The 16,084-nt window shown below is 49.6% G+C and overlaps 2 protein-coding genes across 3 annotated transcripts; both read right to left on the bottom strand.

Annotated features, from left to right (window-relative positions):
• Positions 1-642: 642 nt before the first annotated feature.
• Positions 643-8,199, bottom strand: LSM2 (LSM2 homolog, U6 small nuclear RNA and mRNA degradation associated). The gene is made up of 5 exons (XM_080664007.1): positions 7,992-8,199; positions 7,395-7,462; positions 1,425-1,455; positions 1,246-1,305; positions 643-1,137 (listed from the first exon to the last, which is right to left on the bottom strand). Exons 1-5 carry the CDS (start codon positions 7,992-7,994, stop codon positions 1,012-1,014), a joined length of 288 nt encoding a protein of 95 aa, XP_080520133.1. The 5' UTR covers positions 7,995-8,199; the 3' UTR covers positions 643-1,011.
• Positions 8,200-11,287: 3,088 nt separating this feature from the next.
• Positions 11,288-15,799, bottom strand: LOC308246077 (heat shock 70 kDa protein 1-like). Of its 2 annotated transcripts, XM_080664006.1 has the most exons (3): positions 15,508-15,748; positions 15,155-15,288; positions 11,288-13,605 (listed from the first exon to the last, which is right to left on the bottom strand). In XM_080664006.1, exon 3 carries the CDS (start codon positions 13,590-13,592, stop codon positions 11,667-11,669), a length of 1,926 nt encoding a protein of 641 aa, XP_080520132.1. In that variant the 5' UTR covers positions 13,593-13,605; positions 15,155-15,288; positions 15,508-15,748; the 3' UTR covers positions 11,288-11,666. The 2 variants fall into 2 exon arrangements, with proteins under 2 accessions (XP_080520132.1, XP_080520131.1); XM_080664005.1 differs by lacking the exon at positions 15,155-15,288 and having other exon boundaries at positions 15,508-15,799.
• Between the last annotated feature and the right edge of the window lie 285 nt (positions 15,800-16,084).

The raw sequence follows: 16,084 nt of genomic DNA, 5'->3' as shown, positions 1-16,084 counted from the left end.
GGTCCTGGAGTGGGCGGCCGGGCCCCGCCTGCGTGTGCAGCCGCCCCTCGGATCCTGGCCCGGGGCGCGCCGTCCCCGCGCTCGGAGGAAGGGCGCGGGCACGGGCACAGGTCGGGCGCGGGCACAGGACGGGGGCGCCCCTACGACCGCGCTCCCATCGGGCGCTCCCGTCAGGCGCCGCCGCGGGCACCCCGCGCGGGTCCTCGCGCCACCGGCCGGAGGGCGGCGGAAGCGGCGCCGCAGACGGGCCTGGAGCGGGAATTCGCCCACCCTCCCCCAGTGAAAACATGTCACTTGTTTGAATGAATCTGCTATAGATATGTGTGCCGACCTGGCTGGGTTGAGGGAGCATCGACCGCATCTTGGTGTCTCATCTGACAACTGTCACACGGCCAAGGGAGCAGGCACTCATTGCAGGTGCGGTCTGAGCAAAAAGGCATGTGGCAGGGGGTGTTTGAGAAATCTGGGGTGACCCCGCTGGGTAGTATACGGTTTACCCAGAGAGTAGTGGCGCGTAATGCTGGGACGTTGCCGTTGCGTGGGTTCTTGGCTGGGGTAATGAAGGGCAAGAGCTTAAATGAATTCAACATCCCTTTCCCACCCTCCAGCCTCCTTCCCAAAACACACACACACCAGAAATTTGCACCTTACATTTTATTCCCGATGCGGGACAGATTCCTTCCATCCCCAAAATGAAGCACATATCGCCCTGGAGAGATCTAGATTCTCCCACCATCTCTGGGGAAGGAATAAGAAAGGCAGGTGCTGGGGACCAGAACACTGCATTTCCCCAGACAACTTATCTTCTCTTCTCACTGAAGACAGCTGCTCCCCACTAATTAGTCCTCTCATCTACTCATCCCCCTTTAAAAAAAAAAAAAAAAAAAAAAAGGGCCTTCACTATTGAAAAACAATAAACACAACATCTCAAGTATGAAGGAGGGGTCCTGGGCTGGGACACCAGGCTAAGGACTACCAATGGAAGAGGGAAAGGGGGTGGAGGAGTCGTCGTCACTGTTTCTGCTGCAGGGCCTCCTTCCTCGCTGCATCCTGTAGTAGCTGCGTGTCCACCTCATCTGCAGGCAACTGCACATAGCGGACCACTGAGCCCCGGATGAAGCAGTTCTTCACTGATAACTAGACAAAGGTAGGCAAACATGAAAACACTCTTAAAAATGTCCTCTACCCACCCAGGGGCCTCCTGTTTTTAGAGGTGTTTGCTCTTTCCCACCATCCCTCACTCACCATGTGAGGGTATTTCTCAGGGTCTGTGACACTGATGTCAGTTAATTTGATGTTGAGATACTAAGGAAAGAAGATGAACACCATCGTTAGCCCTAGAGACAAAATACTTAAGTACCCCACCCTTAAGCTCTCCTCTCCTCCTTCCCCAAGACCAGTCCTGGGCTCTTGCTTTGTCTCACCTGATCCACAGAATGGAGGGTCCCACAGATGCTGTCAGGGGCAGAGGAAAGGAAGAACCAAATTAGTTTACACCAAAGTCAACACAGACTTGAGAGCTAAGAACATGGTTTGGGAAAATCAAGGACTTGAAAAAGCCAGAATAGGTGGAACCAAAAGGGGGCATTCCTAAGCCCTAGAGTAGGAAAGACAGTGCTTCCAGAACAGTGTTTTATTATTATTTTTAATTAACTTTATTGGGGTGACATTGGACAACATGAACATACAGGTTTCAGGTGTGAGTTTCTATGTTACAAGATGTGTATACTGTACCGTGTGCTCACCATCCAAAGTCAAATCTTCTGTCACCGTATATTAGAACTGCCTTCTCCCCCACTCCCTAGAAGTGTGTTATTTTAGATTATACATCTTTCCCTATACCAATCCACTCTTGAGAGCTACCATCTTATATTTCTCCTGTATTCTGTATAGCATGTATAATTTTTACAGCCACTTTTATAATCTTTAGCAACTTTACAAAGTAGCTATTACCATCCAGGGGCTCAGAGAGGGTGTGTAACTTGCCCAATTTTAGAACAAACAAGGACTCAGTATATATCTGTCTGGGCCCAGACCATCAGCTGTTTTCATTTATGGATTTGGAACCAGAGCCCCACATATAAAGTAGATAAAGCAGCTAGCATTGCTCTTGAAGGGACAAGAGATGCCCTCTCCCTTCCCCAATGCTTGAGGACCCTGAAATGTTAGTGAGCAATGCTCTCTCCCAACTTTTAACATTTCTGTCAGATGGTGTTCATCTTCTTTCCTAAGTCTCACAACTTCCAATCCCATGAATTGTATCTCTACCCCGCATATCCCATAAATCCCTAGCGTTTGCTGATGTCTAATATTTATGTAATTCTCTTTCAAGTTTGATTTCTACAAACCAAGGTCCTATTACTTTACACCTCAATCCAGGCCACCCTCCAACCTGGCCACCCTCATCCTCACCATCCTGTGTGTCATCACCAGATTCTAAGTTCCTTAGAACCACTGGTTCTCAAACACTGACGTGTGCTCAAAGGTATTAGAAGTCCATGACAAAAGAGGAAACACAGGCCAATAGTACTGTGTATGTTGTATGCTGAAGGTTGTCAATTTTTTCCCCTAAAAATAACTTTAAAATTTATTTTAGGGAGAGGAAGGGGGAGAGAGAAAGAAACATCAATTTTTAAAAAATTTTTTTTATTGATTTCATAGAGGAAGGAAGAGGGAGAGATAGAAACATCAATGATGAGAAAGAATCATTGATCAGCTGCCTCCTGCACGCCCCCTACTGGGGATCAAGCCTGCAACCGGAATTGAACCTGGGACCCTTCAGTCCACAGGCTGAAGCTCTCTCCACTGAGCCAAACCCGCTAGGGCAAAAACATTACATTTTTTTAAAAGTATGTTTTGATTTCAGAGAGAGGGAGAGAGAGGGATAGAAACATCAATAATAAGAGGATCACTGATTGACTGGCTGCCTCCCACATGCCCCCTACTGGGAATTAAACCAAAAACCCGGGCATGTTCTCTAACAGAGAATTGAACTGTGACCTCCTGGTTCATGGGTGGACACTCAACCACTGAGCAACATGGGCCAGGTGAAACATTGATTTTTTAAAAAAATCAACTTATTTATGCATTCATTGGTTAATTCTTTTATGTGTCCTGACCAGGGATTGAACTTGCAACCTCATATATGGGGATGAAGCTCTAACCAACTGAGTTACCTGGCCAAGACTAGAAAATAGCTGTTCTTTGATTGTCCTTACTATTTTTTTGGTATTAAATTTTAAAAAATGAAATTATTGTAAATGGCAGTTTTTAAAAATGTCCTTATCTTGCCAAAAATAAAGTTGGCAGTTCTCTGCTGGACCCTATTTTTGTAAAATTCTAAGTCTTTGAAATCCAGTGTCTGAGGCCTGCTGCCTCGGTGGTGGTTTCACCACATCCCTGGCTGCTGAACAGCCTTTGACAGCACTTCACCACCATGTGCAGCGGTGAAGTAACTTCAGGAATTGTATAAGGTGGTATTATTTCATTCAGTTCATGAGAGCGAGACATTTGGCACAAAAGTGGTCTGACAACAAGCCTGAAAGAAAGCTCCTCTCCCAATCCAATGGAATTCCTTTGAATCTTACAGTCCTTGCTTTAGAACCTGGAGCTAAAACATAAGTTTTTTGCCATGTGGAAGGCCCAGGGAGGAGAAAAGAGGAAAATAAAAAGTCATCTCACAGAATTGCCTAGGGTTGGTATGGGCTCCCACACTGTCTCTATATGGCCCTCATCTCTATGCCATCAGTACCATACGCATTGCCCATGTCATAAATGAAATCTCTGATGTAGAAGTCCCTCTCCTCACCACTCTCTGCCATGTCAGTGTTTCTTCCATTGAGCAATTATCTCATAGAAATGTGGAAGACAGCCGAAACCGGTTTGGCTCAGTGGATAGAGCGTCGGCCTGCGGACTGAAGGGTCCTGGGTTCGATTCCGGTCAAGGGCATGTACCTTGGTTGCGGGCACATCCCCAGTGGGAAGTGTGCAGGAGGCAGCTGATCGATGTTTCTCTCTCATAGATGTTTCTGGCTCTCTATCCCTCTCCCTTCCTCTCTGTAAAATATCAATAAAATATATATAAAAAAAAAAGAAATGTGGAAGACACTGCTGGGGAGAGAATATACATTGATTCAAACTTTCTAAAGGACAATCAGGTGATAGGTATCACTTTTTTTTATTATTGTTTTTAAAATCTTTACCTAAGGATATGTTTTTATTGATTTTTTTTCTTTATCTTCACCTGAGGATATTTTCTCCATTTTTAAAAAAATATATTTTCATAGATTTCAGAGAGGGAGAGGGAGAGAGAGAAACATCAATGATGAGAATCATCGATGGTTGCCTCCTGCACACTCCCCCCGCCATGGGGAGCGAGCCCCACAATCCAAGCATTGTGCCCTGACTGGGAATTGAACTGTGACCTCCTGGTTCATAAGTCGACACTCTAACCACTTAGCAACACTGGCCAGGGCTGTTTTTATTGATTTTTAGAGAGGAAGGGAGGGAGAGAGAAAGAGAAACATCAACACGTTGCCTCCTGCAGGTGTCCTACCTGCAACCTTTCAGCATAGGGGATAACGCGCCAATCAACTGAGTCAAACTGCCTGTGCCAGTATCACTATTTTAAATGTACATCTCATTTAAAGGATTTTTTCCCTAAAGAATTGGAAACCACCCAGCTAGTGTGGCTCAGTGGATGAGTGTCAACCTGTGGACCAAGAAGTCACCGGTTCAATTCCTGGTCAGAGAACATGCCCGGGTTTCGGTCTCAGTCCCAGATTAGGGGAAGGGCGGGGGAGCTGTGCAGGAGACAGCCTATCAATGTTGATGTTTCTCTTTCATCGATGTTTTCTCTCTCTATCCCTCACCCTTCCTCTCTCTCTAAAATCAATACTAACACTTTGTTTATCCTCACCCGAGGATATTTTTCCATTGACTTTTAGAGAGGGTGTGAGGGAGGGGAAAAGACAGAGAGAAAGAAACATCAATGTGAGAGAGACACATCGATTGGTTGCCTCCCTCACGTGCCCCAACCAAGGCTGGGGATTGAGCCCGCAACCGAGGTACATGCCCTTGACCAGAATCGAGCCTGGGGCCCTTCAGTCCATGGGTCAACGCTCTATCTACTGAGCCAAACTGGCTAGGAAATAAAAACATATTTAAAAAAAATTGTTTTAAAGAATTGGAAACCGCCTAACTGTCCAACAGCAAGGCCTTGGTTAATAAACATGCCATGCAGCCATTAAGAAAGTTAAAGATCGCCGAAACCGGTTTGGCTCAGTGGATAGAGCATCGGCCTGCGGACTGAAGGGTCCCAGGTTCGATTCCGGTCAAGGGCACGTACCTTGGTTGCGGGCACATCCCCAGTGGGAGATGTGCAGGAGGCAGCTGATCGATGTTTCTCTCTCATCGATGTTTCTAGCTCTCTATCCCTCTCCCTTCCTCTCTGTAAAAAATTAATAAAATATATATTAAAAAAAAAAAAAAAGAAAAAGATCACCTTTATTGACGAGAAATATCCACATCTGCTAAGTGAAAAGCAAGTTTCAAAACTGCATAGAGAATATGATCCTATCTATAACGTTTAAAAAAAGCCCTGGCTGGGCAGCTCAGTTGGTTAGAGCACCATCCTGATACGTCAAGGTTTCAGGCTTGATCTCCCATCAGGGCACACACAAGAATCAACCAATGAATGTATACATAAGTGGAACAACAAATTGATGTCTCTCTCCCTCTTCCTCTTGCTCTAAAAAAAAAAGATAATCCAGACAGAATTGGATTTCAGTCCTTGCTGTCATTACTAGTTGCATAGACTTGAGCAGGTTTCTTAACCTACCCAAGCTTCAATTTCCTCACATGTAAAGCAGCAACAACAGTATATGTCACAGGGGTGTTATGAGAATTCAATGAGTTAAATGTATGCAGAATAGTGCCTACTCAAAAGGAGGTTCTCTAAAGTTAGCTACTTTACTTTCAGCACACATTAATTAAGCTCCTGCTATATGCCAGGCCTATTGTAGACATTAGGAACAATGGTGAGCTTAAACATGGTCCGGGGCCCTGTCTGAAGGACAGGCCATAAAGTAAACATTTTTCTGAAATCACAATTTGAGAAGCACCCACTATGAAGAAAATAAGACTCTGGTAGAAGGATCTACTTGGCTAGAAAGACCAGGAAAAGTCCAAGGATACAGCATTTAATTCCCAATTCTGAAAGATGATTAGGAGTTATGATATAAGGGGTAAGGAATGGAAAAGCAATACAGGCAGAAGGGATTGGTCTCCTGTTTATCCTTTACATTTTCTTGTGCATAAGGGAGATTATGCCACATATACTATTTTGCAACAACTTTCCACATCAACACATTTCATTCTGGTGTGACAGCTGTGGAACATAGAAGCGCCACAATTTAACCCAGTCCCTATTGATAGCTATTTGTTTTCCATTTTTGGTTACTGCAAAGAAAACTTACAAGAGTCTTTGTAACTACATCTTTACTTGTGGAACTGACTCTTGGGTCAAAGGAGTATATAATTTAATCAGAAAAAATGGTGATGCCTCCAGTCTCTGACCTCTCTGTACTAACTCTTTATATATAGTACTAGAGGCCTGGTGCACAGATTCGTGCACCAGTGGGGTCCCTCAGCCTGGCCTGCACCCTCTCGCAACCCGGGACCCTCAGGGATGGGGCTGAAACCTGCAGTCTGACATCCCCCGAGGGATGTAGTAGTGCGCGAAATGGCAGACGGCCAGGGAGGAGCCCAAGCCCAGGTCGGGCACTGTGCTGCTCTGGCTCATCCCAGCCCCACTGCACCTGCTGCTGCCACCGCTCCAGGTGCTCCCGCTGTGGGAGCGCACTGACCACCAGGGGCAGCTCCTGCATTGAGCACCTACCCCCTAGTGGTCAGTGTGCATCATAGTAACCAAACTGTCGTCGACTGGTTGCTTAGAGTTTTATATATATAGATATGTATTTCTTTGTATTTTTTTTTCAAATACAAGAAACAACTCCACAGCTCATCTGTCAGCTTAAGGCACAAGTCATTCTTTATCTCTCCCACCTTACCCAGCCCTCAAGTAAAGAGGTTTCAGGGCCCAGCCCCTGTGGCTCAGTGGTTGAGCATTGACCTATGAACCAAGAGGTCATGGTTCGATTCCCAGTCAGGGCACATGCCTGGGTTGCAGGCTCCATCCCCAGTAGGGGGCATGCAGGAGGCAGCCGATCAATGATTCTCTCTTGTCATTGATGTTCCTATCTCTCTCCCTCTCCCTTCCTATCTGAAATCAATAAAAATATATTTTTAAATAAATAAAAAGTATAAATAAATCAACAGGTTTCAGGGCTCTGGGCACATCCAATCCCTACAGACTTGTTGAAATAGGTACCTACCTCAAGTCATTCTTGAGTTCCACGACCACATCCTTGCCCACAAGGGACTTGAAAAAGGAATAGAAGAGCTATTGGAGAGAGAGGGGAAACCATCATATGGGAAGAGACACGGCAGGGAGAGCGGCCTTCTGCTACACTGGTATCCGCCCCCCGCCCCCCTCACCTGGGCAGGTCTCAGAGCTTCACAGGACAGAAGACTGGGTGACGGGATGGACAGCTAGAGCCCAAAAGATCGCGCGCTCTTCCCTGAGCCCTGGCGCCCCTCGGGCTCTCCAGCTCGCTCTCAGTCCGCCAACTCTCCTGGGTCCTGCCCACCCCCCGGCAACCCCCACAAGCCTGGTCTCCGTCGAGGAAATGCTCCTTGAGATCTGACTTCCCCTCTCCCGCGGTCCCTGCCGACTCTCCCTCGGGTTCTTAAACTTTCCCTTAAAAGGGAAAAATGCCTTTGTATTCCCAGATGTCTTCTCAGGGAACTTGTGGTGCAGGAACTAAGGGCGGAGAGAACCCCGGACGCAGCCGGGACCCCCACCCCGACCTCAACCGACCGACCCGCGCGCTCTCCCCCAGGGCGCCTCCTTGTGACGTCACAGTACCTACCATGGTGCTCGTGCGGCGGGCTGCCGGCCGGAGAGGGAAAGCGAGGGCCTGGTGCCCGGGGCCAGAGGCCGGGCGGGAACCGAGCGCGGGGCGGCCCCTGGGACGGCGCGAGGCGGGGCGGGAGCGCCGCGGGGAGCTCGGAGTGCAGAAGCGGGGCACCCGCCAGCACAGGGATCCGCGAGGCAGGGCTCACAGGAGGGGCCAGAGCGCGGGGCGGGGCGGGGCGGCGCTTCCTGCCTCCCGACAGCCTCCGCCACGGGCTCACCGCGCAGGCGCGGCCGGCCTAGGGCCCAGGAAGCGTCTTCCTGCGCTGTTTCCTGTGGCATCGCAGTGCGACCCTACAGACACTTCCTATTGGAAGCTGCTGGGGAGTTTGTGAGACTCCAGAATTTCTCCACTCTCTATATCTGTTACACTGCCTTAAAAATTAAAAAGGAATGTTGCGTTGCCCTGACGGTTTCGCTCTGGATAGAGCGTAGGCCTGCGGACCAAAAGGTTACGGGTTCGATTCCGGTCAAGGGCATCGGCTGCAGGTTCCTCCCCGACAGGCCCTGGTCAGGGCTGTGCAGGGGGCAACCAATTGATGTGTTTCTCTCACATTGATATTTCTCTTTCCCTCTCCCACTCTCTCTAAAAATCAATGGGAAAATATCCTCCGGTGAGGATTAGAAAAAAAAGAAGAAAAAGACATGTTGAGTCCCCCAAGATCAGAAGCTTGAGCACAAATCTTGGTTTTATTAAAGGTTCCCTCCCAATATATTTCTCTCAAGGACCCATCTCAGGCCACATTTCTTACACACTTTTGTCTCGGGCTGTCCTGTAATGGACTGAGTGAAACTAAGCAGACTGCCTGGAGGATGGAAATAAATAGCCATCCTCATTGTTAGCTAGGACAAGGGTCCTAAGGTTTGGGCAGTTCTAAATGCTATTTCCTGCTAAATGTTAACATATAGCAGTATTCTGCAGATGCAGCAGTAAGCAGGATAAGAGGACAGGAAACTCAACCCGATAAAGCACTGCAGAGAAGAAATCAACATGTAATTGACCCAATAGTGTACATAAGCAATGACTAAGCTTCCTTTAAGGAGACAGAGCTTTGGATATGAATCCCATCTCCTTGATTTGCTGCAAGTAAAACTACCCTGTGACAACCATGTCTCGCTCTTGAACAGAGCACCTCGGTGGCAAAAACCCCTTGAGTTTGGTAACAATCACATCCAAATATGCCCCCTCAAATACAAAGGGTTACAAACGCAGTTACACATATTTCTATGCCCATGTCACCAACATTTTTATAAATAAACTAGTGGCCCAGTGCACGAAATTCGTGCACATTAAAAGGGGATTAATTAGAGGAAATAATTTAATATTGCTATTTGCCCTTTCTCTATAATAGAAGTGTCAGAGATGAAAGAAAATTAGTAAAATGTATATGAAAACCTACCTCCAGTCAGAGTCTGGGGCACACCATGGGACCCAGAGTCAAGTCCCCGTCCACCCACATGCGCCTCAAAATCGTGTGAGACCCAGACCCGGCCGCCTCCCCCCCCCCACCTCCATTGGGATAGATCCAGACCTGGCTAGTCCCACCCTTGTCAAGCCCTGAAGGGCAGGGAACATAGCCTCAGGTCCCCTGGCCTGGCGCCAGGACGGGGGGCGTGGCCTGAGGTCCCCCAGCCCAGACCGGGATGGCGGGGTGTGCCTTGAGGTCCCCCATCAAGCCCCACCAGGTGTGGGACATGGCCTGAGATCCCCTGTCAAGTCCCGCTGGGTCGGGGGCATGGCCTGAGGTCCCCCATCAAGCCCCACCAGGCGGCGGTGGGGGGGGTGCAGACTCAGGTCCCCCGGCCCGGCACCGGGAGGGGGTAACAGCCTCAGGTCCCCTGTCAAGCCCCATCAGCAGGGGGGTACAGCCTCAGGTTCCTCCTGGGCGGGGGACGCGGCCTGAGATCCCCCGACCCAGCACTGGGGGTGCACCTTGAGGTCCCGTCAAGCCCCGCCAGGCAGGGGGGGCACAGCCTCAGATCCCCTGGCTCAGTGCTGGGGCGGGGGGTGCGGCCTGAGGTCCCCTGTCAAGTCCCACCTGGTGGGGGGCATGGCCTGAGGTCCCCTGTCAAGCCCTGCCAGGTGGGGGGCGCGGCCTGAGGTCCCCTGGCCTGGCGCTGGGACAGGGGGAGCAGCCTGAGGTCCCCTATCCCAGCACCATGACGGGAAGCGCACCTTCAGGTCCCCCGTCAAGCCCCACCAAGTGGGGCCACAACCTGAGGTCCCCTGGCCTGGCGCTGGAGCGGGGAAAGCAGCCTGAGGTCCCCTAGCCCAGCACCAGGACAGGAAGTGCACCTTGAGGTCCCCTGTCAAGCCCTGCTGGTGGGGGTTGTGGCCTGAAGTCCCCCTGTCAAGCCCCACCTGGCGGGGGGCGCGGCCTGAGGTCCCCTAGCCCAGCACCAGGACAGGAAGCGCACCTTGAGGTCCCCTGTCAAGCCCTGCTGCGTGTGGAAGGCGGGCTTAGGTCCCCTGTCAAGCCCCACGGGGGCAGGGGAGAGCGTAGCCTCAGGTCCCTGCTGATTGCTTGTTAAGGCTCCTTATGGGAACTTGGCCTCAGCTGTGGGTGCAGCCATCTTTGTGACGGAGTGATGGTTAATTAGCATATTCCCTCTTTATTAGATAGGATGATATAATAGGTGAAAATATTTTTTCAAGGAATAAGACCATACTAAATCCTCCATTTCTCATCTTACACAAAAGTACTCATTTGTCAGGAGTGTGTCGTAGAAATGTTTTATACACATAAAAGACATACTAGCAGCCCTGGCCATGGTGGCTCCATTGGTTGAGCATCAGCCTATGCTTTTAGAAGTCATTGGTTTGATTCCCCATCAGGGCACAGGCCCTGGTTGCAGCTTGATCCCAGGTAGTGGGCGTGCAGGAGGCAGCTAGTCAATGTTTCCTCTCCCTCTCCCTCTCCCTCTAAAAGCAACAAAAACAATTTTTAAAAAAAAAGATGTAATAATGGACTCAGTGCACAGACACTGGATCTAGACCCCACCTGTAGGTAACATCAAGGAGAAGTTTGGCTGCCCGCACCCAACCCCAGCAGCTGAATCCTAAGCACTTAAACTAGTCTATCATTGAATATAAGTAGTAATCAGTTAGCAACTGCTCCAGCTGGGGCTGAAAGTGCCTGATGGGCAAGGCATGTTCCTGCTTGTAACAATTAGCTCATGAAAAGTCAAATACTTTGTCCTTACCAACTTAATCATCCACAATTAGCTCACAATCAGACCACACATGCTCTCTCCATAAACTTTTCTTTACTTTTCAAGATACACTCACGGTCTAATGATACCAGAAGAAATTTGTTTCAGGAACAAATTTACTGAGTGACAAACAACCATCCACACAGGAAGAAGAAAGTTGGGGAGGCTGGAACTAAATATCAGAAAGATTCATCAAATGGTTCAGAGAGGGGCCTAGTTTTCCTAAAAGTCTGATTCCAAGTCAGAAATGGAACACTGGAGTGTAAAAAGATGGCACATGAGACTCCTCCATTAGAATTCCAAAACGAAGGTAACTTAGGCTCAGGTCCAGTCAATTCAAGAGTCATAACAATGTTTGATGATGAAGGGAACAAATTCACCTTAGAGGCACCCTAGGACCCTCCAGCTCCAGATAAGATTAATCTACTTCTTCAATGGTGGGGCCTGTGGCAGCCCTCCCAGGTGTGTACCCTGTTCCACAGGTAGGCCCAGTGCATCCCTCCTGGTAGAGTTTTGTGATGACTGGGTTACACACTTGCTCCAGTTCCTTTCTCTTATGATCAAACTCATCTTTCTCAGCTAGTTGATTGGCCTCCAGCCACGAAAGGACCTCGTTGCATTTATCCAGAATTTTCTTTTTATCAGACTCACTAATCTTACCCTTCAAGCCTTCATCACTCACAGCACTCTTCATGTTAAAAGCATAGGATTCTAAGGCATTTTTTGCAGCAATTTTCTCTCTCTGGATCTCATCTTCAGCTTTATATTTCTCAGCATCCAGAACCATGCGCTCAATGTCCTCCTTGCTCAGGCGGCCCTTGTCATTGGTGATGGTGATCTTGTTGGCCTTGCCGGTGCTCTTGTCCGTGGCTGTTACATTAAGAATACCATTAGCATCTATGTCAAAAGTCACTTCAATCTGAGGAACTCCCCTGGGTGCAGGAGGGATTCCAGTCAGGTCAAAGCGCCCCAGCAGGTTGTTGTCCCTCGTCATGGCCCTCTCGCCCTCGAACACCTGGATCAGCACCCCCGGCTGGTTGTCCGAGTAGGTGGTGAAGATCTGCGTCTGCTTGGTGGGGATGGTGGAGTTGCGCTTGATCAGGACAGTCATCACGCCTCCAGCTGTCTCCAGCCCCAGCGACAGGGGCGCCACGTCCAGCAGCAGCAGGTCCTGCACATTCTCAGACTTGTCCCCCATCAGGATGGCTGCCTGCACTGCTGCCCCGTAGGCCACCGCCTCGTCCGGGTTGATGCTCTTGTTGAGGTCGCGCCCATTGAAGTAGTCCTGCAGCAGCTTCTGCACCTTGGGGATGCGGGTGGAGCCCCCCACTAAAACAATGTCATGGATTTTCACCTTATCTATCTTGGCGTCCCGAAGAGCCTTCTCCACGGGCTCCAGCGTGCCCCTAAAGAGGTCTGCACACAGCTCTTCAAAGCGGGCTCTGGTGATGGACGTGTAGAAGTCGATGCCCTCATAAAGTGAATCAATTTCCAAGTTGGCCTGCGTGCTGGACGACAGGGTCCTCTTGGCCCTCTCGCAGGCGGTGCGCAGCCGCCTCACGGCTCGCTTGTTCTGGCTGATGTCCTTCTTGTGCTTCCGCTTGAACTCCTCCACGAAGTGGTTCACCAGCCTGTTGTCAAAGTCCTCCCCTCCCAGGTGGGTGTCCCCGGCCGTGGCTTTCACCTCGAAGATGCCGTCGTCGATCGTCAGGATGGACACATCAAATGTGCCTCCACCCAGATCAAAGATCAGGACCTGTCGCTCTCCCTGACCTGCTTTATCTAAGCCATAGGCAATGGCAGCAGCTGTTGGTTCATTGATTATTCTTAGCACATTGAGACCTGCAATCACGCCTGCATCCTTGGTGGCCTGGCGTTGAGAGTCATTGAAATAGGCGGGCACAGTGATCACAGCGTTGGTGATGGGATGGCCCAAAAAAGCCTCAGCAGTCTCCTTCATCTTAGTCAGCACCATAGAAGAGATTTCTTCCGGGTAAAAAGCCTTTTTTTCCCCCTTGTACGATACCAATACTTTGGGCTTGCTTCCTTCATTGATTACTTGAAAAGGCCATAGTTTCATATCTGATTGTACTACAGGATCATTAAATTTTCTGCCAATCAGGCGTTTGGCATCAAAGACAGTATTCTGAGGATTCATGGCTACCTGGTTCTTGGCCGCGTCCCCGATGAGCCGCTCAGTGTCGGTGAAGGCCACGTAGCTGGGGGTGGTGCGGTTGCCCTGGTCGTTGGCAATGATCTCCACCTTGCCGTGCTGGAAGACTCCCACGCACGAGTACGTGGTGCCCAGGTCGATGCCGATGGCCATTCCCTTAGCAGCAGCCATGGTTTTCCGAGACCTGTTGAGAAAAAATGAGATAGTCTTGGCAGAGTACTTCTTTAGTCTGTGTATTATTTTTAATTGTGCTAAAATACACATAACATGCAATTTACCATCTGAACCATTTCTAGGTGTACAGTTCAGTAGTAAGTTCATGCACATTGTTGTCCAACCAATCTCCAGAACTCTTTATCTTGCAAAAACTGAAATTCTATGTCCATTAAACAGCTCACCATCCCCTACTCCCACCAGCTCCTGGAAATCACCACTTTCTTTTTTATTTTTCTTTCAGCTATGCCTCAAAATTTTAAAAAGATGCCCTCTACACACATTTGCTACTAAAAATGGAAACAGCACATCAAAAAATTTGTTACAATTCAAATAAGTATAAGTGTATACCTAAATTGACTTCATGTCATAATTCTCAATAATACCATTAGAAGGATCTCCATGTAATAGCCAATAACTAAATCTTGGGCCTCCTGATTGATTCAGATACATGTTATATAATAGCCTCAGTCCTTATCCTTCATCACAACCTTTCTGAACCCTTGCCACTGTCCTCACTCCACATCTCCTCGTGATTTGACTCAGCCCCAGCCCAGACCCCTTGAAGTTTTTTCTGTCCTGCTGTTGGGGCGACCGTTTTGGTGGAAGGGAATTTGGTACTAGGGTTGAGAGTCAAGTTATAAGGTTCTTTGCTAGCACTTCTGAGACAGCTTGCGTGCCAGCTGAATCTTCTTCATCGGGCATCTGAGAAAACTCCCAGGCCGAGAGTGGGTTGAGCTGCTCTGGTGAGTCCGTTGGAAGTCTAGTCTCAGCCTGAAGTTCCTCCTAGATTCTGTCCCCAAAGAGTTCAAGCAGAAGGTGATGCTCAAAACTCTCAAATTGCTACAAAGCAGCCCAGGAAGAACCGTATAGCCCAAACACAGAGAGGAAATTCCCACTTCCCGAAATCACCACTTTCTGTCTCTGAATTCAACTACTTTGGATAGCACAGATTAGTGGAATTATACACTATAGCATGTGTCTGATTTTCCTTCCTTTTTAAGGCTGAATATTGCATTATATATCCACATTTTATTCATTTACTCCCTCCAGGGACTCTTGGGCTGCTTCTACCTCATGGCTACTGTGAATAATGCTGCCATGAACCCCAGGTACAAGTATCTTTTTGGTGTACAAATATCTCTTCCAGACAATCTTCCATGCTTTTTAAAAAAAATGTGTTTATTGATTTCAGAGAGGAAGAGAGAGAAACATCAATGATGAGAGAATCATTGGTTGGCTGCCTCCTGCACACCCCCTATGGGGATCGAGCCTGCAACCCTGGCATGTGCCCCTGACCAGGAATCGAACCCGGGACCCTTCAGTCCCCAGGCTGATGCTCTATCCACTGAGCCAAACCAGCCAGGGCTTCCATGCTTTTGGAGAGACTGACAAAAGCATTCTTTGTGGGAAGGCAGTGGCTGTTTTCAGTTTTCACAGGTCCTGACGCAATTGCCCTGTCCTATGTCTCTGATATACTTTATTCTGAGGTTGACTCCCGCTGGACTAAAATTATTTACCTTCTGGTCTCTGCAGACACAGTAATCACCACACTTGGGTTTAGCTGCCTTCCAGGACTCCTTTACCCTCTACTAGGGATTTGTGGGAGTGAGTCAGGTGTGGCAGCGCGCTCCAGGCAGTCTCTTTGTCTCACCTTTTACCGAAAACAAACCTGCTATCTAGAGACAATAACACAGACCCGCTCCTTCGCCCCTTTCCAGAGGCTGTGACCATCCCGCGTACCTGAGCTCCTCAAAGGACCCCCTCCCGTGGCTGGCAACACCCCACACCTCAGACTTAAACAGACCAGGGAGCCTTCCAGGACTTCCTCAAACAAGGACCCACCCCGTTACAAACAGCCCTCCCGGTTCACCTATTCTCCCGTCGCCTTCGCTCCAGTTTGGTAACGTTCGGATTGCGAAGCCCCAGTCGGTGGGAACTCCCTCAACATCTACGGTGCGCAGCCGGTGTCCCCCCACCCCCCACCCGCCCGCCCGCCCTAAAGCTTTGAGCGGCTTCAATCCTTTCATCCTGCTTCCAAACTAGCCATGAGGTCAGAGGCAGCCTGTCCATTGTAACGCGACTGCGGGGAGCGGCGTCAACGCCTCCAACCTGCTGCCGCCCCCTTCCCAGCGTCACCGCGGCCATTCCGCGGGCCCCACCCCCTCCTCGCGTTCCTCCGCCCCGCCCCTCCGGTCCGCCCTCTCCGCCCAATGACCACCGCACCCCTTCCGCCCCTCCTCCCCCACCAGAAATGCGCCAGCCGAGCAAGCCCCAGAAGAGTCTGGAGAGTTCTGGGAGGGCGGCACCCAGGACGCTGATTGGTCAGAGGGAGCCTGAGGGCAGGGCGCGGAGGGAACCCCCTGGAATGTTCCCGACCTGCCGCCCGGCCGAGCCTAGGGATTGGGTGAGCGGAGGCGGAGGCGGGGCGGGGGGCGGGGGGGGCGGGG

This window comes from Plecotus auritus (genome assembly GCF_963455305.1).
Source record: "Plecotus auritus genome assembly, chromosome: 4".
In the NCBI taxonomy this organism is placed as follows: domain Eukaryota; kingdom Metazoa; phylum Chordata; class Mammalia; order Chiroptera; family Vespertilionidae; genus Plecotus; species Plecotus auritus.
This window is presented reverse-complemented; position numbering and strand designations above follow the sequence as displayed.